At 40.2% G+C, this 23,755-nt stretch overlaps 1 protein-coding gene across 5 annotated transcripts in view; it reads right to left on the minus strand.

Moving 5' to 3' along the window:
• Nucleotides 1–23,755, minus strand: part of POLE (DNA polymerase epsilon, catalytic subunit) — a 77,778-nt gene that overhangs the window by 19,208 nt on the left and 34,815 nt on the right. For all 5 annotated transcript variants that reach the window (XM_074205159.1, XM_074205160.1, XM_074205161.1 and 2 more), the window contains 14 exons: nucleotides 21,247–21,404; nucleotides 20,301–20,496; nucleotides 15,452–15,666; nucleotides 15,085–15,187; nucleotides 14,467–14,547; nucleotides 14,260–14,382; nucleotides 13,326–13,538; nucleotides 12,853–13,062; nucleotides 12,277–12,420; nucleotides 10,659–10,799; nucleotides 2,983–3,136; nucleotides 2,794–2,900; nucleotides 1,525–1,701; nucleotides 1,200–1,423 (listed from right to left, as the gene is read on the minus strand). In XM_074205159.1, coding sequence (XP_074061260.1) covers nucleotides 1,200–1,423; nucleotides 1,525–1,701; nucleotides 2,794–2,900; nucleotides 2,983–3,136; nucleotides 10,659–10,799; nucleotides 12,277–12,420; nucleotides 12,853–13,062; nucleotides 13,326–13,538; nucleotides 14,260–14,382; nucleotides 14,467–14,547; nucleotides 15,085–15,187; nucleotides 15,452–15,666; nucleotides 20,301–20,496; nucleotides 21,247–21,404 — 2,246 coding nt within the window. The remainder of the gene's footprint in view (nucleotides 1–1,199; nucleotides 1,424–1,524; nucleotides 1,702–2,793; nucleotides 2,901–2,982; nucleotides 3,137–10,658; nucleotides 10,800–12,276; nucleotides 12,421–12,852; nucleotides 13,063–13,325; nucleotides 13,539–14,259; nucleotides 14,383–14,466; nucleotides 14,548–15,084; nucleotides 15,188–15,451; nucleotides 15,667–20,300; nucleotides 20,497–21,246; nucleotides 21,405–23,755) is intronic.

Raw genomic sequence — 23,755 nt, forward strand, 5'->3', positions numbered from 1 at the left:
GTATCTGAGGCTGCATTTGAATTCAGGTCCTCCTGACTCTGAAGTCAGTGTTCTATCCACTGCACCGCCTAGCTGCCCCCCAGAAACTTTTATTCTTTTGGGGGGATATAATACAAAATAAATTCCAGTTAATTAGGGGAGTAGGTGGAGCAGCTGGAGAGATCAGGAAAAGGCTCCTATGGAAAGTATCAGTCACCCAAGCAGAGTTTGGAAGGAATCAAGGGTTTGGAAGTGGCAGAGGTGACAAGAGGCAAAGGTAGAAGGCTGAGTGTGGTATGAGAATGTCAAGATACCAGTATGGCTGAACCACAGAATGCTGAGGAGACATGGAGGGAGCATGCATCTAGAACAAAGGAGGAAAAGTCGCCTGGGGCCATGTGGTGCAGGGATTTCAAAGTTGAGCAGTGAAGTTTCTTTCTGGTCCTAAAGAGGATTCACAGGAGGGAAGAGTTGAAGATGGAAGACCAATTCAAAGACTTCTAGTAATGCAGGCAAGAGGTGAACCACATGATGGCTGTGAGGAGAGAAGGGATGGATGACAGAGAAACTGTGGAGCTGGAAACAAGGAGAGTCAAGGTTGATGCTGTGATTGTGAACTGGGTCAACTGGCCAGTTACTTGCCAGAAAATAGCTTAATTTGGAAGGCATTTCATGTTCAGAGGGAAAGAATAATGTGTTCATTTTGGATGTGAGATAGAAATGTCATTGGGATTTTGTTTCAAGTAGTCACTTAGGAGAAAGACCAGGGCTGGATAGAGAGATGATAACGAAAGCCATGGGAGCTGACAAGATCACCAGGTAAAAGCCTGAAGAGAGAAGAATGCCCAGTCCAAAGCTTGTGGGTACATTCAGAGAGGGGCTGATATGAATGATGAATGAGCAAAGGGCATGAAGAGAAGAACCTATGAAGAACCAAGAGGAAAATGAGATTTGTCATGTCTGGAATGGAGTAGGCACAGACACTCATAGCCTGGCCCCTTTATGTCACAAAAAGAGAATCCAGGAGTAGGACGTGATCAACAGCATCCCCAACTGCACATATTTAAGAAAGAAGAAGGATGAGGGCTCGAGGGTCAAGAGTATGTGCCGACTCAGAGGAGTAAGGCAGGCTGACACTGTCTTAGCAACCTCTGCCAATTGTCCTGGGAACCACGGGCACTATCTCCTCCCAGAACATAAGGCAGCTTTCTCCCACTCACCTACTCATCTCAAAAGCCTGAGAAAGGCAAGTGTCCAAGTTGAGATAGTGCCGGATCATGCGCCGTGCTGCATGGCGCTGCCAGTCCAGTGCACCGTAGCTGATGTCATCAGTCACACAGACTGGCACTAAGGGGAACTCTTCAAAGACGGGCATGCCCGCAGCCAGCCGCTTCAGCTCCCAGTTGGACTGGACAGCAATGAGTGTGGGGCCCCGGCGCTCTTCCTATGAGAAGAGTAGCAGAACAGATGGACACCAGGTCACCCATGTCACACACAGTTTGGTGGGACAGTCTAAAGGTGGCAATATTCTTGGCAAGCTCTTACCTTATAGCCCAGCAACAGGCGCTGGATGGCTCTATAGATCGTCTTCAGGTCAGTCTCAGCCCGGACTTCAAAAATGTGCTTGTCTGGCGGGAGGAGCTCAGCGCCCACCTTCTCCAACAGGAGGTGGTGCTCCGACGAGTACATAGAATTCAGGTTTGGCATCTGGTTACTGCGCACCTGTCCCAAGCACACCCCAACCTTGAATCACACTCGTCTGCCCTATGTGCCCCCAACACATTAGAGATAGGGCTGGAGGACCACAGGAGCCAATTCAGTGATTCAGGCAGAGACAATTTCGAATACGGACAGGCAACCTTGAGAGCTACTTTCAGGAAGGGCAGGTCTGGAATGCCAAAAGGCCCCAGAACGGTGGAAGGCAAGACTAAGAACTAAAGCATAGACAGGAAGACCCTAAAAGCCTTTCCTCTCGCTAACACACTAGAAAAGTATCAAAGATGACCAAAAAAATAGCAACAGAAACGTTGGGGGGGGGGTTGTGAGAAGATAGGCACAATTCAGTGGGAATTATGAATTGGTAAATCATGTTGGAAAACAATTTGAAATTATGCAAATAAAGCAACCAAAAAATGTTCATATACTTTGCCCAAAAGAGTACAGTTCACTACTGGGCTTATACTTCAAGTATTGCTAGCATCACCTTTTGTGACAACAAAGAACTGAAAACAAAGTAGATGCCCACTGATTAAGGAATGGCTAACCAAATTGTGGCACAAGAACACAATGGAATATGTGATCTATATGAATGGATGCAAAGTAAAGGGGGTAAAGTCAAGAAAACAATAGATACAATAACTAATGCTGTAAATGGAAATAATAACCAAATACAAAAAGCAAAAGCAAATGTCATAAAATTAAAAAGACCAAGTATGACTAAAAGAAGAGATATGTGGATACTCCCAATCCATTGCTTTTCAGAAGCAAAATGTCCATAGGTACTATACATTTCACTTTTTCAGTCTTTTTCAATGTGCTGATCAACTAGTTGTGCCATTTTTTCCTCTTATTTTTCCTTTTTTTGTCTAAAAAAAACAATTTACTACTTATGTGGAATGGCTCTTTGGGAGAAGAAGGGATACTAGGGAAAACTATGATGATATAAAAATCAAAATATAATCAATGAAAACATTTTGGGAAAAAAAATACACTACTTCTCTCTCTAGGGAGGCATTTTTCTTCCTATCATTCTGGAGCCAAACCTGGCCCAGCTTAACAATCTCCTCTGGGAGACTCAGAGTGCCAATCACTTACCGTATCTAAGACAAACACAGAAGCTTTGCGCTGGGAGGGGACAAAAAGCCCAAAAAGTGCCTTGCTGCCCTGAGAGTGATGATACAGAAAGATGTGCCGGATGCTTCCTGTAGAAAAAGAGAGTGTGAAGCCCAGTGGACCACAAGTGGACCACAGAGGGCTGGGTAAGGGAGTCAGGGGAGGCCATACCTGGTTCAAGATAGCTGAACTGTGCCAATGAACGCATTTCCAAGTATTCTAGAGGAAAGGTCTCAGCCTCTCGGCCTGTGAGGTGCTGTACCAGCTGCCTACTCACCATACACACACAACCTAACTGGATAAGGGCCCGTAGCAACAATGGAACCTGGAAAGGAGTAGAGAGATACATGACATGAGTGAGGGGGAGCTGTGCTAAGTCACCAATCTCATGTTCTCCAGAGCCATCTGTCAGTGCTCAGATAAGACTCAGGATGACTGCAGATGGTTTTGGATGCAAGACAATTAGGAATAAGTGACTTGCCCAAGGTCAAGTGAGTGAGGGTTAAGTGTCTGAGGTTGGATTTGAACTCCCATCCTCCTGACTCCAAGCCAGTGCTCTATCCACTGCACCACTGAGTTGCCCATTGGTTAAAAGAAAGGACAATGCAAACAGCTCAGTCCCCATTGGTGTGATCAGATCATATGCACTGGGGTAAGATGAGAAGAAGAGTCAAAAAAAGAGGTTCAACTAAAAGTAAATTCTTATTCTTGTTTGGGGGCACAATATAAGGAAAAACTCAACAATTGGAGCTGTCCTACTGCAGAAAAGCCTGCCTGGGAGACCATAAGATCCCCCTATTCCAAGTCTTCCAATGAGGAATAGAAGACCACTCATGGGGAGTGCTGCAGAAATCAGCTAATCAGCTACAAGTTGGGCCAGAATACCCCAGAAGTCCATTGAATGTTGAGATCTTGGAATTCTTGTTCTGACCCTACCTTCACTCCTTCTATTAATGGTCCATTAATATCCCAGATTTTTTTTTTTTTGTTACTCAGTCATTTCAACTGTCTGATTTTTCAAGACCCCTTTTGGTTTTGGGGGGTGTTTTGGATGAGGTCCTAGAGTGGCTCGTTTGCCATTTCCTTCTATGGCTCATTTTACTGCAGAGGAAATTGAGGCAAACAGGGTTTGCCAGGTTGCCCAGAATCACAAAGTCAGTGAGTATTTGAAACGAAATAATTTGGGTCTTCCTGATCCCAGGCCAAGTGTTCACTATACCATCCAGCTACTGTCAAGATATGAGCAGTTAAGGCCCATGCAAGCAGGCCATGCCCACAGCCTGGCATGACAACAATACAATACTCTGTGCTCACCCTCTGGATGATCTCAGCCACGGCACACTCCTACTGTTTCATGTAATTGTTGTGTGGCTTTGACCAGCACCGGGTGTTCTCTGACTCCAACAAGCATAGGACAAGGTTGGACAGGTTCCAGTAAGTCCTGCTATAAATCAAACTTGTCATACTGTTGCTGTTACCTCTCACTGTACAGCCACTGGTATAACTGCCCCACTTAAGCGGGTTCTCCCAATAGAGGGAATAAATGTCTAATTCCCTCTGTTTGCAAGTCATTTCCCTTCCTATAGAAAATAAACTTCATCTCTGCACAGCTATTCTAGCCTGCTCTATCTGTTTCGTTCCAGCCTCTAAGGGTCAAGGAGTTCAATCCTTTTGTGATTCAATGGTGTCAGAAGTGGGAACAGAGAAACTGGACTCTTTGGAGCCTCCCTCTTCATCTAGTGAGTCCTCTGCCCAGGTCAAGCTCATCATCCTTCGTGAGGAAAATTTCAGACCCTCAGAGGACCTCATTTATCTCAGATATCTCTGGGAAGCATAGCCTTTCTGAAATTGCACATCTCCATTAACTGGTCCCTCTGCATACTTCTACTATTTCTTAAACTGCATATCTGTTAAAACTGGTAAATGTGTGGGGGTGATGATCAACCTTGATGGACTTGCTCCATTCCATCAGTGCAACAACCAGGGACAATTTTGGGCTATCTGCAATGGAGAATACCATCTATATCCAGAGAAAGAATTGTGGAGTTTGAACAAAAACCAAAGACTATTACCCTCAATTTAGAAAAAAAAAATCTGATATCTTATTGTCTGATCTTGCTATCTCTTATGCCTTATTACCTAGTTGTGTGGCCTTGGGTAAGCTACTTAACCCTGTTTGCCTTGCAAAAACCTAAAAAAAAAAAAATAACATGATGATTGTAGAGGGCTTAATAAAGTGACTAGCATATCTTAAGTGCTACATTTTTATCATATCCTTAACTGAATGTAATTATCCTATGCCTGATAAGTCTAAAAGTAGTTTTAAAATGTCAACAGTAGGGGTGGCTGGGTGGCACAGTAGACAGAGCACCAGCCCTGGAGTCAGGAGTACCTGAGTTCAAATCTGACCTCAGATACTTAATAATTACCTAGCTCTGTGGCCCCTTGGGCAAGCCACTTAACCCCATTGCCTTACAAAAACCTAAAAAAAATAAAATAAAATAAAACGCCAAAGGTATTAAAGATATGGAATAATTTGGAAAGGCAATTGATGTCATCTGAAATTTTGTTTCATGCTTTAAATATATAACATCATTTATACTATTATTTTATTTCTAAATTCTCTTTTATTGTTAAGTTTGAGAGACCATTGTAAAAGAAATGCCATTAGAAAAAGAACTTTTTAATCTGGATGCTCTTGCACAGGAAATGTACTTTTAAAAGGATGTGATTAAAAAATAAGATATTTGAAAATTTAAATGTTCAATGAAATATATTTTGTTATAACACAGACATTTACCACAGAGCTAAAGGAGAGTCCCCCTTGTAACAATGTTATAATTTTGTCCTTCTTTCTCCTTTTATAGCAAATGTCTATAATCAAGAAGTTTTATAAATTCAATACTAAATCTATTACATAACAGATTGATATTGGAACATATCTGAGTTAAAATTATATTATACAGATGACATCCTCCTAAGGGGGAAACAATCGAACAGAGTAATAAGGCAAAGATGTAATGTAAAAAGTTTTCTAAATAAAAGGAATAGTAAATTTTAAGAAAAATAGCAGAATTAGACAGTTTTCTCTAAGAATAATATACATGTATATGATTAGCTTCCAAATTTATATATCACATGTCCATCAATTGGGGAATAGTTGAAGAAGTTGTGGTATACAAATGTGATGGAATACTATCATACTATAAAAAATTATGTGTGGACTTCAGAAAAGCCTGGAAAGACTTACATATGAACCAATGTTGAGTGAAGTGAGCAGAACCAAAACATTGTACACAGTAACAGCAACATTGTGTGATCATAAACTATGAAGGACTTAGCTCTTCTTGGCAACACAGTGATCAAAGTCAATTCTAAAAGACTTGTGATGGGAAATGCCATCCACATCGAGACAAAGAACTATGGAGTCTGAATGAAGATCAAAGCATAATATTTTCACTTATTCTTATTTGTTTTATTTTCTCATGGTTTTTCACTTTGGGTCTGATTCTTCTTTTATAATATGTCTGATATGGAAATAAGTTTAATATTATTATGAATGTATAATCTATATCGGATTGCTTGTTTCTTGGGGAGGGAGAAGGGAAAGGAGGGAGAGAGAAAATTTCACAAAAATGAATGTTCAATATACTTTTACTACTTTATTTTTCTTGAAGTTTCTCTTTTGGGAGGGAGGGTCTATGTTTTTTTTCAAAACAATATTTTGTATGATTACACATTTATAACCTATCAAATTGCTTGTTTTCCCAGTTGGGGAGGAGGGAGAGAATTTGGAATTCAAAGTTTTAAAAACAAACATTAAAAATAAATACTAAGGGCAGCTAGGTGGCGCAGTGGATAAAGCATCTGCTCTGGAGTCAGGAGTACCTGGGTTCAAATCCAGTCTCAGACACTTAATAATTACCTAGCTGTGTGGCCTTGGGCAAGCCACTTAACCCTGTTTGCCTTGCAAAAAACTAATAAATAAATAAATAAATGAATGAATGAATGAATGAATGAATAAATGCTATGAATAAATAAATAAATAGCACTAAATAAATAGAAAATAACTACTAAAATAAAGAAAATACTAAAGAAAAAGAAAAAATCAGTGTTGAAAACTATCTTTCATGTAATCAGAAATTAAAAAGAAAATGCTATTTAAAAAGAATTACAGGGCGGCTAGGTGGCGTAGTGGATAAAGCATCCACTCTGGAGTCAGGAGTACCTGGGTTCAAATCCGGTCTCAGACACTTAATAATTACCTAGCTGTGTGGCCTTGGGCAAGCTACTTAACCCCGTTTGCCTTGCAAAAACCTAAAAAAAAAAAATTTTTTTTAAAGAATTACAAAAAACCTCAAATTTATCTGTCATGGAAATTCAGGCTTTGAGTATCTTTTAGTAATAAATTCTCAAAAATGGATTAAGGATTTTACACAAATTGTATTGATAGTGAAATTATTCTCTCATTTTTAAAGTATCTGATAATTTTATTTTATTTTTTTGAGCCTTTTTTTGAAAGGCAAACGGGGTTAAATGGCTTGCCCAAGGCCACACAGCTAGGTAATTATTAAGTGTCTGAGGCCGGATTTGAACTCAGGTACTCCTGACTCCAGGGCCAGTGCTCTATCCACTGAGCCACCTAGCCACAGAAGAAGCCATAGAAGAGCTCATTTTATGGCTGGACCCTCATAAATTTTTTAGATCTGAAATTTAGGTAAGGATAGAAATAGCAAATGGTATATAAACTGAATTCCCTGAAGTTTCAAAATAGGAAAACCAAATTTAAGTGATTATACTAAATCATAAAGTCAAAATTATCTAGAATCTCTAGATTTAGAACCAGAAAAGCAAAGCTCTCTTTAGAGCTGGCCTAAGAACAAAATCTATTGTCTAAGAAAAGATACCTAGGAACCAGATTACACATGAGACATATTGAACTTAATATGTGCTAGTGAAATGGATATTGAGAATGGGTCACCAGTGAACAAGGAGACTTGATGTCAGTTTTCAGTTTATACTGATGATGATTACTGTATTGCTTTAGTCTTTTGTTTCATGATGTTTATGTTTAAGTTTTTGTGGTTACCTTGATGACATGCAAATGTCCCTTCTTAGACTTATAGTGAGTACTTCAAGTAGTTTCACTTGACTTAAATTGTATTATGATAATGAATTTATGAAAAACTTCATTGCATTGTTTGAAACTAGCCCTGTGTGGCTAGGGAACTGGACCATTTCTACACATTTAACAAAGGATCTATATTATGCTAACTAGAAACATCTCAAGCAATCTTTTATCTCATCTAAAAACTGGCTCCATACTAATCAATCAAACATTGTTTCTAAGAGTGCTAAGCAGGTCCTTCTGACTACTCCCATAGTTGCCAAACTTATGGGTGTGTGTTCTTGGATCATCTGAAGAAAGCCCCTACTCCTGAGTTCTCTCTGAGAACTCTGGGTGTGCCTAGTACTGACCCAGAGGTAGCCAACACCCAGAAAAGACAGCTGGCCCAAGATTCCAAATGAGGTTGAGTATATGTCCTAGTTCTCTTTTTCTTCTTCTCTTTTTTAAGTATTCAGCCATCAAGGTTGGTCCTGAATTAAGTGTGTGTGGGCATTTTCTCCCTCTACATTCTTGGTTTCCTACCTGGGACACAATTCCCCGAGAAGTCTTCTCAAGGAACTAACCCCCTGGGCAACATCACATCAGAGTCTCTCATGGCATCTTGGCATATGCCTGCTTTTTTTTTTACTAGCAGAAGGGAGAAATATCAAATTTCTAGAAGATACCCTGTTTTCCAGACCTAAGGTAGAGGAAGCAGACCATGCCTTCAGCCTGGCATCACAATAATCCTTTGCACTCACCATCTGGATGATCTCAGCCACAGCACAATCCCACAACTGTTTCATGTCATTACTGTGCAGCTTTGACCAGCACCGTGTATTCTCTGAGCTAGGACAAGCTTAGGATAAACTTTGGAGCTCAGATAAGTTCTGGTCATGACATCCTGCTATAACTCAAACTTGTCACATTGCTGCTGCCAATCTCACTGTCAGAGCTACAGCTCATTGCGTTGCCAGTAGCATAAGAACTGAGAGCTGCCCACATTTAAAGGGGGTTCCCCAACTAGAGGGGAGGTCCTGGCACATGTATCTAATTCCCTTCTTGCTAAAAATTATTTCCCTCATGACAGAAAATAAACTTCTATGTTAGTCTCTGCACAGTTGTTCTTGCCTTCTCTGTCTGTCTGATTCTGAAGAGGTTTGGTCCAGTTGACATTACTCTAGATAGCTAGTCTCAAAGCTTCACATCATCCTTGATGTTCTTTTGCCATCCATTTGAACCTATAAATTCTAATTCAGAAATATGCCCCCTCTCATTCAACAGTTTCCTATCTGGAATCTCTGCTGGCTCTCTTCAAACCCCAATCTAAGGTATAGCCAGAAGTCACCTTAAACTTCCTAAAACACTGCTTATATCACACCTGCAACTTCATATTCAAAACCCTTAGCTTGACAGAACTCAAAAGCCAGAAATCATTTGGGGACATCTTTGGGTTATCATTTTTAGAATTAAAACAGTTCATTACTTTTTAGCTACATTTCATGTACCTGTGGAAAAAAATAAGTAATCCTAAACTCTAAGTACCAAGTAAGTAATATTGACAGCAGCCACTCTAGGTTAAGTAAGAGGACTTACTTAGGCTCGGTGGTCAGGAAAGATATCATGGAAATGATGGGATCTGATACACAAAGGATAGACTGAAGTAGAAAGGAGGGGAGAGAGAGCAATACAAATAGAGAGGCTGGTTTGCTCAGTCAAGAACACAAGATTTACCTGGCTAGCAAATCAGCTATGGAAGATAAGGAAAAATAGAACATTTGTGAAGCCTAGAGCTAATTCAATTGGTTTACTATCATAGAAAACATATGTGGCTCTCCTCTTTCAAAATGGTCCTAGGTAGAATTTCAAGCCACAATAAATAGTCTCATTCCTTTATATCTACATATGTTTTTGGACTAAAATTGGTAATTCCCATTGATCCTCAACCTATCCACAAGGTTTGGTTCTGAATAACAGCTTGAATAACATAGCTTACTTAACAAAGTAAGTAAAAGTAAAGCACAATTCCTCCCAACAGGCTTGTGAAGTAGATAATGTATGCATATTAATCTTTATTTTAAAGCTAAAAAAAACCAGAGCTTCATAGGTAAAAGTGATTTGCACATTATTACTAGTATGTGGGCAAGACTAGGACTCAGTTTAGGACTCCTGGACTTTTTTGCCACATCATTTTGGTTGTTTTCAATATTTAAATCCACCCTTGACAAAAACCTTGGAAGAAGTTTTAAAAAAGATTATCACACTTGAAGTTAATTAATTCTGAAATTCAAACTCTAAGAATGTTTAAAAATACTGCGTTATTAGAATAAACATATATACTTCTAAGAAAGCTACTTTGAAGAGAACAGCACTCACTGATCTGCATAAATTCTATTATATTTTTTGGTTTGGTATTTTTTTTTTTTTGTGCAAGGTAATCAGGGTTTTAAGTGCCTTGCCCAGGTCACACAGCTAGTTACTACACTTGTTTAAACAAATTACTTGTACTGTATTGTATCTAGTCAACCATGTTAGTTGAATCTTTCCAACAACATGTTAAGTCACCTGAGAATAAAGATTATATCATACATGTTTTTGACGTCTCATAACACTGTACTTCAGGACCTCATACATGGCTGGCATTTACAGAATGAATGGATGATATAGATAGGTAAATACCACTAACCTCCCAGAGCTCGATGCATTACAAAGTTAGAAATGGACAGAGAGGAACAGTTACCTGGGTCTCATACACGCCCTCGATGTCTGGTGCAGACAAGTCAGCATTGATCTCATTAATATGTTCCTGATACATATCCTCAGGCACCGAATACTCATACAAATTGTAGACCAGGTTGGAACGAGGAAGGACTCTGTTCACCTGACAAAGAGAATTATGGTTTTTTTCATAACAGTCCCCAAACCTGACTTTAAAAAAAAAAATCAACTGATAGAGAGCTCATGGAAGCTTAGTGGTTCCTCTCACAAGACCCAACATAGCCATGATGTGGCAGGGGGCAGATGATGGGCTTGGGAGTTCAAGCAGTTGGCTCCAAATTCCAGGAAGATCACATCAAATCTGTTTCCTTATCCACAAACTGGGGAAGGTGGACCAGGTGGTCTCTAAAGCTCTGCCAACTCTAATTCTATGATCCTAGTGGGGGAAAAGGGCCTCTGGTGAAGGACAAAGAATGAGAGGAGGAATGGAGGGACAGTTTACCATCCTCAATGAGTCCCATGCAAATGGTAGAGCCTTCCTCCTTTGACTCATGATGCTCCAGTCTCCTGGCTCTTCCTCACTTGTTCCCCAAAACTCCTTCCATCATTCTGATGATTAGGGGGATCTTCTCATGCCCCTCTCTTCCCTCTCTAGGCCAAACTCATGATAGTTTTCCTCTATAAAAGACCTTTCTTGCTCCTCTTTTGCTTATCAGAATTCTGTTCAAATTCCACCACTCAACTATCTTGACTTCCCTCAACCTGAGTGAACTATCTCATCTGTACCACACTTGAGCATTTGGTAGAGGAGTGTTTTGCAATTATTTCAGCATATTACATTGAAGCTCTCTATTGAACTGCCTGGGACTTTGAAAGCAGGGGCTCTCTTATCTCTCCCATAGTGGAAGACAGTCCCTCAGGAAAACATGCTTGATGAAGTAAATGAGCACACATGAGCTGGGAAATTCAAAATCAGACATAGGTCTAAATTCCCAAGTATAAGTCTAATAATGATGATTCTATAGCAATTTAAGATTTATAAATTTCTTTTGTCATAACCACCTTATGAAGAAAAAAATGGTAGAATTCGTCTATTTTACACGTGGAAACTCAGGCTTAGACAAAGTAGAGGCCTTAGTCCTGTTCATGTTGTTGGGGGCTGAGGCTCACACTTGAGTCTACTGACTCTGAGTCTTTATGTTCCACCCATCAGAGCAGTGTTGTCAAACTCAAAAACAGGGTCAGTCAACCACAGATAAAGATCTCCATGGCCCACATAATGATGTCCTCTTGAAATGAAGCATTGCTGTATTTTTTACTTAGTTAAATATTTCCCAATTAAATTTTAGCCTGGTTTTGGCTGCACTCAGCAGTGTTTGGGCCCCGAGTTTCAGACTCCTGATATTTACTCTGTCCTGGCAACAATTTGCTAAGTCTGGCCTTAAGTTGAAAGTCTCTCCCTTCCCACCCTGACAGGGTAGCGTAAGACTGAAGTAGGACAGGATTTCTGACAGGATCAGAATAAATAAAACCAAGCAGGAAAAAAATCACACAGATTATCAAAATGCATAAACCAGCTACTCTCACTAGTGCTTCCAATCTACATGACCCCCCATGCAATGCAGGGCTGCCTCTGGCACCTTACGGAAAGAAGGTCCGTCTTCCTCCTTAGGAACACGCTGGTTCACATAAAACACACGAGGGATGTTCAGCTTGATACAGTGCAGATCACTGCCAATGACAGCCCAAAGTCTGAAAAGGCCAGGATGGTTGGTCTCACTGATCTGCACAAAAAAACCAAAACAAATAGTAGTCATGGTGCTGACCCATGACAAGGTTCATTTTGCTCAAATCCTAAAGACAAATTCACCATCAAAGAAAAGCTCCAGAGGACTATGGTCTGGTCTTCCCTCCAGTCTGGTCCCATTGGGATTTGCCCTCATTCCCCTAGCCTGCCCCTAAGAATGACTTAAGACATGTTACATGTTATTGTCCAAAGTTGCATGAACTCAGCTAAACCTGAAATCTAATTCCTGCCTTTCTCCTCCCTCCATCCAATTGTGGACTGTGGGCAACAATTTGCTTCTGAGTCTCCTCATCTTTCCTAGGACCCCATTTCTCTGAAGCTTAATCTTCAAATGGCTCTGAAAGATAGGAGTTTCTTGATTTTACTGCACTTGCTGATTCCCTCCATCTGGTCAGCTTTTCTTCTGCACCTGCACAATCTGCCAGGGGAGGTCCAGGATGCTGCGGGCTGTCCTTCGAAGGAAGTGTCCTAGTCCTTTGGCTGGGCCATCTCGGATGACCCCTGAGTTCAGCACACCTTCCCGAGTTTCTACACGTCGTCTCTTCCTGCGCTCTTGGCGCTGACGGGCCTGTAGCTCCCATTTCTTCTTATGGAATTTGAGCCACACAAGCCACTCTTCCTGGAAAGAAAGTGTGAATGGGTCAATGTAAGCATGAAGGGGAAAAACCCAACAAAAGTTATAGAAAGAGGAGCAACCCCCTGACCTGGACATCTTGCAAGAGTGGGTCCCTTTGGACAATCCACCACAACTAATCTGGAGGTTCTACTAAAGTGCCTAAGAGGCTTCCAGATCAGAGGTCAGAGGATCCCGCAGGTCCCTTTGGCCCTCCAATGATCAATGTTTTGTAATCCAAGGCCAGCTCAACCTCTTCATAGCTTTACCCTGGTTGTTCCAAGAGATGGTGGCTGGCCCAAAATTTCTCGCCAGGATTGGGTCAACTCCAAATTCTGGGACTCTTCTTGGCTTTCCATGGGGATTCGTTTCCTTTTGGTGGCAATTGGGACTGCTGACTGCAATGGCTTGGTAAGGCCAAGGTCCTCCATGTCCAGAATTCCATGTCCCTGGCTACCCTCTGGATGCTGATTGACAGTGACCTAGAAGCAAGAAGCCAAACAGTCTAAGACTATGATAAAGAATATGAATCATTGACAGCGGAAAAACCAAGCATCCAACACCAGGTAATTTCTTATCAAATTACCTTTCCCTTACCATATTAGTTAGGGACTATCAGAGTATACTTTCAAGATGTTGAGGTCATAACTGACTGACAGACCACATGATGTGTCTGAGTTAGGAACCAGGTGATATGAAAAGAAGTGATGCTGAGGAAAAAGCAAACTATTTAGCAAAAAAGGAAGCAGAATAAATACTACTTTATTTCCTACTGAAAGAAATTAGAAATGCATCTGTTTAATGGCTAAACTGAGATTTAAAAAATACTTGGCTATTCATTTGGGAAATTTTTTTCAGAGAAAGAAAAAGGATCAAAGGAAATGGGTTTGCAAAACAGATACTAGGAAGAATTCAGAAGGAGTTGAAACATTGGATTATAGTTAAGTGGCTGCAGAGAGGACAGTTTAACTTAAAAACAAGAGGCGAAAATTTTAAGTCTAGCAGGAAAGGAGAATGTGTTTTCTGGGGACTAGGAAGAATGAACTGGGCCAGCTGTGTGTGAAACACCAAAGCCAGGACAAAAGCCTCATTGTTGATCTAAGTCCTATTACACAGGTTTAAATATCAATGCTGTCTACCTGCATTACCATGACAGACATTCCTTTGACAATTCCCTTCTGTCCTCAGTGAGGTCCTTCCTACCTGTCTCTTGCCCTCATGGATAAACAGCTCACTGATCTTCTTCTGCTTATATATGTCATGCTTCTCCATCAGCTTCTTGTGTAGCCAGTCAGGATGTCGGACGCGTGGCACTGGGTTCTTTACCTAAAGAAAGCATGGATCGGGAAAGATTATTTGTCTAGTTCTTGGGTCAGTCTGGGTCCACTTCATTGTAGCCCTCAATTTTACCTGCTGCAGGGCTGCAGGGATGGTGATGATCTTCTGGATGGCACTCCCAAGTCTTTCAATGTAGTAATCCCAGTCCAGGATCTATATATATATATATATATATAAATGTAGTTCAGAAAAACACATCAGAGGACCAAGAACCACAGGAAACAGAAAGTGCATGCTGGAGAACAAAAACAAACTGGATGTCCCTTAAGTTTACTTGTTTTTCTACACTAGCATCAAATTCTTCCAATACACCAGCCACAAACCACTTCTAGCAACTAATGTGATTACAGAGTTCTGTGACTGCAGAAACTCAGTGGGCTTCACAAAAAGGAAGGCCAAAGAAGAAGTGTGATCCAGGGGAAAGAGTGCTGGCTTTGGTTTCTGAGCACCAGATGGTTCAATTTTCATCTCTGTTCCATCCCACCCATGTGACTAAACCTCTCTGGGCCTCAATTTCCACATTTGTAAAATGAGAAGGTTGAACTAGACGGCCCACCAGGTCCCGTCTAATTCCAAATCTATAAACTTTTATATCAGGTGTCATCCAGGGAGAATACCTGGTAAACCCTGGACATTTTCATCTGCCAGCTTCCCCTCCTGAGATGAACATAAAAAAGTCTTATTACTTACTGTCCGAATGTCAAAGTCTTGTAGGGAAGAGCTCTTGAGCCATTTCCGGAGGAAGTGTTTTCTTACTGTGGGTTCTGCTTGGAAAATGGCAAGCGGAATGGCCCTAAGGTGACAAAACAGTGTCCATGTTATTTGGCAAAGGGACCTAGCACCTCCTCTATCCAATTACCCAGGCCAAATGTGCTCTGCCTATTGATCATCCCTGACAAATCCCATTGCTTGGCCTATAAAAGACTTGTAATCCAATCATAGATATCCCAGAGAGACTCAGTGCTTGATCTTGCTTGATTTTAATGCTCACATCTTAAACTTCTGGTTCAGGTTTTCTCACTGCACCATCACCAGATCGGGTTCCTGTAATAATTACCTCTCTGTGACTGGAGATCCTTCAGGTTTGCGGGAAATGATGAAACGACAGCTCAGCCCAGCATCCTTTACCATCTGATCCCCCAAGAACTCAGCCAGCCTCTTAGCTGTACTGATGGATGTAGATTTTTGCTCTCCATAGTCTTCCAGTTTCCGAGACATGGAGCGGTTTTCAGAGATCAGTTCAAATAGTTCTGAGTCAGGCATGTTGGCTGCCTAGGGAGGATAGACCAATTCTTGGGAAAAACTAACAAGCACTCAAGCCGAACATTATTTCCCCCTTAGATTGTCCCTCACGTGGAATTTTCCATTTCACAGTCTCTAACATCTTAATATATAATGGAAAATATATTGGACTGGGGGCTCTATTTCTGGACCTGCCACTTGCCTTTTGACCTTTTACTTATCATTTAACCTTCCATGGTGGTTGTTCAGTTTCAATTGTGTCTGACTCTTTTTGACTCCATTTGGGATTTTCTTAGCAAAGATACTGGAGTGGTTTTGTTGTTTCCTACTCCAGCTCATTTTACAGATGAGTAAACTGAGACAAACAGTGACTTGCCCAGGGACATATAGATCATAGGTGTCTGAGGGCACACTTCTGACTCTAGGCCCTGTGCTCTCTACTCTGCCACCTAGCTGCCCCATTTAATCTTACTTTCTATATTTGTTAAAAAGGAAGAGATAGGAATTAGATAAATGATCTTGAAAGTTTCTTCCAATTCTACTACTCTATAATTAAATTAGCTCAGGGAGATTTCAGAAAAGCATTAGTGAGGGAAAACTTCCTTCAGAATTCACTCAGCCTAAAGGATTATTTACTTCCTGAGGAAGAAGGGATGCAGCTCTATATGGTTACTTGTGCCTGCCTCCCTCAGACTTGTGTAATAAGATTGAGCTGTGTTAGGGAGGAACTGCTAGAACCAGCTTCTAGAGACCTGAGTTGGACTCTTTTAGGTCTGTGACCTTAGCCAAGGTCCGTCATCTGTAACATGAGGTTAATACTACTTCTACTCAGACTCATTGCAATGTTCAAGTAAGATTAACCAACAAGTCTTTAGTGTCTTCTACACAGATTACAAAAATAAGAACAAAACAGCTCTGCCCTCAAAGATTTTCCATTCTATTGGGAAACAGCAAGTGTATATATATATACATGTATAAACAAAAATAAGAACAAAATTAGAACAAAATATATAAAAGATCATTTGGTGGGTCATTAGCAGCTTGAGGGAACAGGAAAAGTCTCATAAAGGGGATGATGTTTGAGCTGAACTTCAAAAGCTTAGAAAGAAAGAAAACTTAGAAAATGCAATTGATTGAATTCTGAACAGGAAATCCAAGAAAAAATCAGAGTAAGTCTTTTTTCTAAAGCTCAGGTCAATCTAGGAAGATAGTCAGAAACATCTTTAAACATCAGGATAAAGTCTAGCCAGGAACAGCTATTCAAAACAGTCGAGAATAAGAGTGGCTATATGCCTAGAAAAGTCCAAATCTAATAAGAGTCACAGAAAACTGGGCAGGATAAAGACCAGCAGATCTGGGGCTGACTCTCCAGTTCCAGATCACAAATCCAAAGTGGACCAGGGAGAGGTTGTGCACCTCAAGAAACTATTCTAAAGGGAGGACCAATCACAGGCCCTAGTCTGGGCACCAAGCAGAGAGCAAGCTCAGAAACATGCAGCAGTCCTACAGCTTGGACCCCCAAAAAACAGGCTTTGGACTTAGCTCCAGCTTCCAGCCCAGTCTAAAGCCTGCAGCAGCAACCTACTGGAACTCCAAAGGCAGGTCATGACTTTTCAGAGCCCAGACATGGAAAAGGTAAAGGCTGTTTTTGTTGTTGTTTTTCTTGTTTTTCTTGGGTGGGGGTGGGGGAGGAAGGGCCCAGATATGGATCTATCAGACTTTGCCCTGAGTCAGATCACTTCAGAAGTTACCAGAACCAGAACCTAGTTGGCTGTTCTGGAATCATACAACACTCAAAACCCCAAGAAAGTAGCAGCAGCAGCCCAGGCATTCCCTCCAGAAATGGGCAGAGTCTGGCCATGACAAGTCTGGAGTCAGGAAGTAGGCCAAAAGAATGTACAAACAAAAAAAGAATCCCACTATGAAAAAGCTGTTGCGAAAACAGGGATGCTCAATACATAAACCTAGAAGAGAATGACTCCAAAATATCTATAAGCAAAGCTGTGTCAAAGATGACTAAGTTTTACAACCTTTATTTCTTTTTTTTTTTTTAGGTTTTTGCTAGGCAGTGGGGTTAAGTGGCTTGCCTAAGTCTACACAGCTAGGTAATTATTAAATGTCTGAGACTGGATTTGAACCCAGGCACTCCTGACTCCAGGGCTGGTGCTTCATCCACTGCGCCACCTAGCCACCCCACAACCTTTATTTCTAACCAGAGTCTCATTTATCAGTCTGTAATTAAGGCTTATAAGTGTGAATGTTAGTTCAGTTGTCCTGATGACAATCACAAGAAGACAGATTAGTTAGAGAGCAGGAGGTTTGTCTCGTAATTGCTGTAAGATCCACAGGATAAATTTAAATCAGGAAGGCAATGACTAGTTCCCTCCATTTAGATACTTGTCAAATCCTGATATGAAACAGACTTAATAACTCAATGAGAAGGTAATAAAGCATAATGCTAATTGGCCATGATCAGAAGTTTTAGGATTTTTTTGTACTCTATAAAAAGTTTTGGCCCGGGGTGGCTAGGTGGCGCAGTGGATGAAGCACCAGCCCTGGAGTCAGGAGTGCCTGGGTTCAAATCCGGTCTCAGACACTTAATAATTACCTAGCCCTGTGACACTGGGTAAGCCACCTAACCCCATTTGCTTTGCAAAAACCTAAAAAAAAAAAAAAAAAAAAAGTTTTGGCCTTAGGGTCAGTTAGCAAAACTGGCCTCCCTCTTGAGTATTGGAATCTGAAGAGAAACAATAATAATTATAAATGCTTTGCCTAATCTGTATTATTTAGGGCTAAACAGGAGCTTTTGCTATATTATTGCTTAAGTCTTAATTTCTGCATGTCTTGTGTAAGGCCAAACTCTGCAAAGTTTAGCATACTATTTTATAAGTCTAAATAATAGTTTTGTCTGAATTAAGACCAAACAAAAGAATGAGAATATAGTTTGACTTTATACAACCTCAAAGAAAATCACACCTTGGGCACAAATTCAAATACAATTAAGGGAATTAAGAGTTTGAAGCAAATAGGAGATCAAAATAAAAGAAGCAAGAGTTTTAAAAACAAATCAAAAATATTTTTATATGGGTGGCTAGGTGGCGTAGTGGATAGAGCACGGCCCTGGAGTCAGGAATACCTGAGTTCAAATCTGACCTCAGACAATAATTACCCAGCTGTGTGGCCTTGAGCAAGCCACTTAACCCCATTTGCCTTGCAGAAACCTAAAAAAAAAAAAAAAAAATTTATAACACTAGAGGAAAAAATTGTAAAAGAAAAGAAAGAAAAAAATAATTGAAAAGGAATTGAACAAATTGTAAAAAAGATATGAAACTGTCCATGCAATAAACCACCTGAAAATTAGAATGGACCAAATAGAAGATAATGATTTCATGAGATAACAAGAAATATCAAAACAAAATCAAAGGACTGAAAAAGCATAAGTAAATGTAAGATATCTCAAAGTAAAAACCTGGAAAACAGAACAAGGAGAGATAATTTAAGATTCATATCTGAAAACCATGACTTAAAAAAAAGTAATTTGAACATATTTCAAGGATTGCTCAGACTTTTTAGAATCAAAGTGGAAGTGGTAGATCACAGTGAGGATTACACATGACTTAATAGTTACCACTATAAAGGAACAAGAAGCTTTTGAATATACTATCCTGAAGGCAAAGAAGGGAGAGGGAGAGAGAAAGTGAGAGGAGGAGAGGAAAAGGGAAAGGAGGAAGAGGTTTATAACCAGGAATAACCTACCCAGTAAAACTGAATATACTGAGAAGATGGGACTCATGGGGAAAGACTCTGATGTTGGGAAAAACTAAAAACAAAAGAAAAAAAGGACAGCAGAGGATGACATGGATAAATAGTGACTCATAGAAAGAATGAACATGAGTTTGGACAAACTTCAAGAGATGTGGAAGATAGAACCTTAATTAATATATACCTCTTAATTAATGATGCACAGGACTTACAAGCATTCTTAATGAAAAGATCAGAGTTGTACTGAAACTTGAAATGCAAACAAAGCAGGTGAAAAGACTCATAAAAAAAAGATAAGCATGAATGGACAATCATAAAGAACTAAATAAGGATAGACAGTTTTTTCTAATATGGGAAGATAATTCATGTGTCCCCTCAGGACCCTATCATCATCAGATGGTTTTATTATGTCTTGATGAGCAGAAAAGAAGGAAAAGAGGGTGGGGTGGGGTGGAATGTTGGGATAGAAGGGAAGGGTGGTAAGAAAAGAGGAGGATTTTTGCTGATTAAAAAGTGAAATTTTAAAATAATTTTAAAAACATCAATAAAAAGCAAGATTTAAACAAAACTAAATATCACAAAAGGAAACTGGACTCTGAGCAACTAAAAAAACTGATTCTGAAGAAAAGGTAATAAAACATCTTCCTCCTTTCAGCAGGAAGGTGTGGGAATAAATACTATGGAAGAATGTTGCACAAACTGTCTTCACAAAGTAAAGGTTCTTTTCTGGAACCAGGTTCCTAGTTCTGTCTGGGGAGTCCCTATTCCCCCTTCCTGGTAACTGCCCTTTCAATATGGGAAGGCAGCCATCCTGCCCAACCCTGAGATCATCTATTTAATAAAGCACACTTGCTGTAGATGCACCAAGTGCTACACAAGTGGACACCTGAGGCAATACTTACTCTGCTATAGAGAACATCTAGCCAATAATCTGCTACCTTGGCAACAGACCCATACACCTCCTCCAAGGTACTGCCCTTGAGGAAGGCTTCAAACACAGAGGACTGGAAGATCTTAATCAGCTGTAGTTCTCCACGCCTTTTGACCTCAAAGCCCTTCAGCTCAGCCAGGGAGCCATCTTCATTGAACACAGCATATCTACGACAAAGTGGGGAAAATCAGTTGATAGACACATCTTTTAACCACCTATTTTGTTTGCAGGTGAGTCAACATGGCCCTCCACATTCAGCTAGCTACCAAAAGCTCTTCTGTTACCATAGGACCACTGTCACAGGCACACAGTACCATAACCATTGAGAGTTGTCCTCTCAACATCTTATTCTGGCATGGAGGAGACCCTGGGTTCTCTAGTAGGTCCTATTCAAGCTAGTCTGAGGACTAGCTCCATGAAGCTCCAAGGGGCTCTTATCTGGGTTGGTTTCAGGGCAATTAATAATTTGGAAACAGCAGTTAACTGAGTCAACAAAAGAAAGGAACCTTAAAATCAATAGCAAAAACCCCTCAAAGAAATTATTTTGGAGGGCAGCTAGGTGGCACAGGGGATAGAACACCAACCCTAGAGTCAGGAGTACCTGAGTTCAAATCTGGTCTCAGGCACTGAATAATTGCCTAGCTGTGTGACCTTGAGCAAGTCACTTAATCCCACTGCCTTAAATAAAATTTAAAAAAAAAGAAAAACAATTTGCTAAAAAAAAAAAAAACAAAAGAAAGAAAATTCTTTTTATGTTCAAAGTTTTTGGCCATGGATTCCATTACTTAGGGATTGGCAGAACTTACTACTCTTTCCTGATGGATATGCTGGGTTCTCAATCTTCAGCTAGTCTACACATGCTAAGCCCCCATTCCACAGGCAATCTTCTCAAGGAGAAGGTAGAGCCTGACTCCTACCTTTTCTTCAGTTTCTTCCCCTCCTCCTTGGAAGCTGGAAGAATCATCGCGAGGTATGGACCATCTACTTCAAAGAAGATGCTGTTTTCTGAGCGGGTGATGTAAGTGAGGGAAGTGGGCTCAGTGAGCTCTTGATACTGATCATTAGTGAAGCCTTCCTGCAGATCAACAGACAAAAATCTCTTTTCTATTCTCAGGAGTTGGGGTCCCCAGAGCTCTGGTCATTGCTCAAGTAGAAAGGGAATGACAAACTCCCTCATAAGCAATAGAGTACTAGAGAAAATCAGACAAGGGCCACATCTCCAAGTCCTTCCCTTCCCTTCATCCATCTGGTTCGGAGTGGTTAGAAACAATTATCCTAATCTCTATGCTTTCAGTTGGAAGACTTTGGGAACCAACAAATCAACACTCCTGAACTCAAGGCAGGATTATCACTTCCATTATCTTCAAGTAGTCTGTGTGTCAGCTTCCTTTGTAATTCATATTAACAAAATGAGCTTTTCATTTCACATATGGAATAAAGGGAATGATGCTGATGTAGGCATGTAAATGCTAAAGACTGTCCAAGTAGGAGAGTATGTATATGTGCTGCTGGATACCCTCCCCTGTCCCTTGAGAATCCAAGTTAAACTGAAGAGGAGAGCCCAGCAGAGAAAGGACTTGTGGAAGCAGTGACTTGGAGAGCTCCAAGATAGCAGGAGATGAATTTCTTAATTAAAAAAGCAACATACTCCATCCATTGTGCCACCTGGCCATACCTACAATTATTACTATTATTTTTTTTAATTTTAATTTTTTTTCTCTCCCCTTTACTTTATCGCTCAAGCGAGTCTATACTTTGTGAGGGGAGGGGGTATTCTGTTTACTCTTAAACAAGAATATTTTATTAATGTATAAAAAAATTATTTGTACAAAAAGAGAATAAATATAAAAAATGCTCACAGTCAGAAAAACAATAACAGAGATGAGTTGGTATCCTGCATCAGTTTAAGAGACACTCTTACATTTCTAAAGGCCTTTTTTCAAAAAAAAGTTGTCATTCAGGAGATAGTTTTCCAATACCTCCAAGGTAAGGTCTCTATAATATAATTTCATTATTTTGTTTGAAGGAAAACAATTCAAATTCAAAATTGAAAGGAAAATATATATTCCAATTTTAAAAACATAGGGAGTTCCTGCTTTTCAATAGGGTTTCTAGAGAACACATAACCCCACAGGAAGTAAGTGCTCATATTTCTGAGGAAAGAACCAAGAAGCAATTAAATCATCAGTGATACAGAATAAAGATGTGACATTTATAAACTTTTAATCATTTTAAGTAGAAAAATGATACTCCATGGAGACTGCACACAAGTTACCCAAAGCTCCCTGATGGTATTAGGCATGCATATGGCTGGTACATTGACACAGGTTCACATTATCTAGCTATCACATCACCATGTTCAGATACTCGGTGCTGTAATATTTCAAACTCCAGGTCTCTCTCCTTCCTTTCTCAAGGAATTTAATTATTGATGATCCTACTACACCCTTGAATCTCTTGTTCTCTGGTCTCTCAGGTCAAGCTAATGCCCCCCAACCCCCATCACTTCCATAGTTATTTTCCTCCCACTCCTATGACCATGCTGCTGTGAGCCACAACAATGGAGGCAAAAGCAAACCACACTGACAAGGTCTGCTACAATTTTACATTATTTAATCTTAACTTGGCTCTCACCAATGCAGGACAATCTTCTATTATTCCCCGACTGACTCCCAGCCGTATCCCTCCAGGGACTATTACAAATCTTTTTCTAGTATAAGTTTTCTGTGTCAGCCCTCTCAATAAAGGACCTCAATTTAGAAAGTCAAGGCATCTGTCTTTGAGGTTCTTCTCCACGCCACACCTCAAAGGCCCACATCATCATCCTCCATTCTCTTTCTTCATTCCAGTCCTGGAAGAAGTAACTCTTCTTGCCAAGATCAAATCCTGCCCTTGATTCTGAACTTTCCTTTCTCCTTCAGGAGTATGTCCCTAAGTCCAATCCCTCCCTTTCATCCTCAGTCTTTCCTTACCTACTGCCCTTTTCTCAACTGTCCACAGGTCTTGTGATCCTTAAGAAAGCTTGATGGTTATCACTGATCCCTTTCGCAATCAAAATTTTTATTACAAAAGGGCCTCATTTCTCAAATATTTAGAGAACTGATCAAATTTAAAAGAATACAAATTATTCCCCAATTGGTAAATCGTCAAAGGATATGAATAGGTATTGTTCAGAAGTAATCAGAGTCATCTATGATCATATGAAAAAATTGTTTGAATTGCTATTGATTAAAGAAATCAAATTAAAATAACTCTGAAGTACCACCTCATACCTATTGTCTCATACTCAGATTGGCTAATGACAAAAAAAAAGAAAATGACAATGTTAGAGGGGATGCAGGAAAACTAGGACACTGATATATTGTTTGGTAAAGTTGTAAAGTGATGCAATTTAGAACTATACCCAAAGGGTGATCAAACTGTGCA

Source organism: Macrotis lagotis, chromosome X (assembly GCF_037893015.1).
Source record: "Macrotis lagotis isolate mMagLag1 chromosome X, bilby.v1.9.chrom.fasta, whole genome shotgun sequence".
Classification (NCBI taxonomy): domain Eukaryota; kingdom Metazoa; phylum Chordata; class Mammalia; order Peramelemorphia; family Peramelidae; genus Macrotis; species Macrotis lagotis.